Source organism: Staurois parvus, unplaced genomic scaffold (genome assembly GCF_062004578.1).
Source record: "Staurois parvus isolate SC_StPar_1 unplaced genomic scaffold, SC_StPar_1.0 ptg000487l, whole genome shotgun sequence".
Taxonomy (NCBI): domain Eukaryota; kingdom Metazoa; phylum Chordata; class Amphibia; order Anura; family Ranidae; genus Staurois; species Staurois parvus.
This window is the reverse complement of record NW_028318283.1, coordinates 2,027,501-2,029,177: the sequence shown is the minus strand read 5'-3', so window position 1 is coordinate 2,029,177 and position 1,677 is coordinate 2,027,501. Positions and strand designations below refer to the sequence as shown.

Sequence of the window (1,677 nt, the reverse complement as noted above, 5' to 3'; positions counted from 1 at the left end):
AGGAGTCCTTCCTTTCATTCCTCCCGCCCTCTTCCCTGCTGTGACATCAACAGCGGCAACTACCGCATCAAGAATAGGAGTCCACCTTGCCATTACTCCCGATTTCAAGCAGCGGCAGGAGGAGAGGAGTCCACTCAGGCTGCTAAGCGGTGTGGCCGCGGTCCAGACAGGACTGTACCCTGGTCTGAATTCGGACTGCAGTCCGCCATTTAGTGATGCCTGTCGTAGGTAAAAGGTAGCTGTAGATAAACAGGTACAACTTACTGTATGCAGGAGGATTTGTTCTTTATCACCTGAGGCCAGTCACTTCAGTTGGTATAGACTTCAGCGGGAAGTCGCCTCCCATAGACCTCAGCAGGAAGCGGCCCCCCGCAGGCTACAGCAGGAAGCGGCCCCCCGCAGGCTACAGCAGGAAGCGGCCCCCCGCAGGCTACAGCAGGAAGCGGCCCCCCGCAGGCTACAGCAGGAAGCGGCCCCCCGCAGGCTACAGCAGGAAGCGGCCTCCCGCAGGCTCCGGCGGCAGGGGGCCTCCCGCAGGCTCCGGCGGGAAGCCGGCGCCCCCCAGGGGACTTTGGCGGGAAGCCGGCGCCCCCAGGGGACTTTGGCGGGAAGCCGGCGCCCCCCAGGGGACTTTGGCGGGAAGCCGGCTCCCCCCAGGGGACTTTGGCGGGAAGCCGGCGCCCCCCAGGGGACTTTGGCGGGAAGCCGGCGCCCCCCAGGGGACTTTGGCGGGAAGCTATGTGAACACTGATCTCCACATGCCACTCTACTCCATCATAATGGTACACAAAATGCAATGCATGTGGATCGCATCTGTGTGAATGACCTCAATAGGAACACGTAATATCTAGCCTGCCGTGTGAATCTGTGTTTTAAAGTGAATCCAGGATCACATGTGTGTGAATGAGAGCGGCTCCATTCACACCTGGGAATTTTGGGATCGCAGCCGAATCGCTGTGATTGCAAAACGCAGGTTCAGGCGCCATTGTTTTCAATGGCTCCTAAAACGTTGTGTGTCTTTGCCGTGATTGTTGCGTGGCAAATCGCATGGAGTGAAGTCCGGGCGCTGACAACCCACGCTACACTAAAAAAAAAAACCTGGCTCCTAACTTTTTGCATCTGGCTCCTAGATTCACGCAAATTTGTCAAGCTCTGCATTAGGTTGTGCTAAGATTTTATTTCTTTTCTTTTTCTGCAGAATTCTGGGGTGAAATTGTTAATTCCTTCTATTGGCGGGTGGCGCCTTCCCAGCCGCTGCTCAGTTACAACTTTGACATCACTAAAGGGAAGATCTTTGTGGAATGGATGAAAGGCGGCATCACCAATATCTGCTATAATGTGCTGGACAGGAACGTGCGGGAGAAGAACCTGGGGGACAAAGTCGCCTTTTACTGGTAAGTTTCATCGCTTCACTAGGTTGGATGAAACCTGTACTGAGAAATGGGGTCTGCGGTCCTGCCGGCTGACCATAGAGCTGATCGGAGGCTAGAATGGCACCGATCATCTCTATGGTCTAAGAAGCGGGAAGCGATGAGCATTTCATCACTTCCAGTTTTGCGGCTGTAAACAAGTCCTTAGCGGTTTGAAAAAAAGCATTGGATCATTCCATTCTTGGTATGATCTGAAGATTTGAAGGGCAGAAGAGAGATCTAATAGACCACAGATCTCTGAGTAAAG

The 1,677-nt window shown here is 54.2% G+C and overlaps 1 protein-coding gene across 3 annotated transcripts in view; it reads left to right on the top strand.

The window, feature by feature from the left end:
- Positions 1-1,175: 1,175 nt before the first annotated feature.
- Positions 1,176-1,677, top strand: part of ACSS2 (acyl-CoA synthetase short chain family member 2) — a 97,808-nt gene continuing 97,306 nt past the window's right edge. The window contains exon 1 of one of the 3 annotated variants that reach the window (XM_089689630.1): positions 1,176-1,394. In XM_089689630.1, coding sequence (XP_089545756.1) covers positions 1,306-1,394 — 89 coding nt within the window. In that variant the 5' untranslated portion in view covers positions 1,176-1,305. The remainder of the gene's footprint in view (positions 1,395-1,677) is intronic. The other 2 variants (XM_089689629.1, XM_089689631.1) reach the window with 2 other exon arrangements.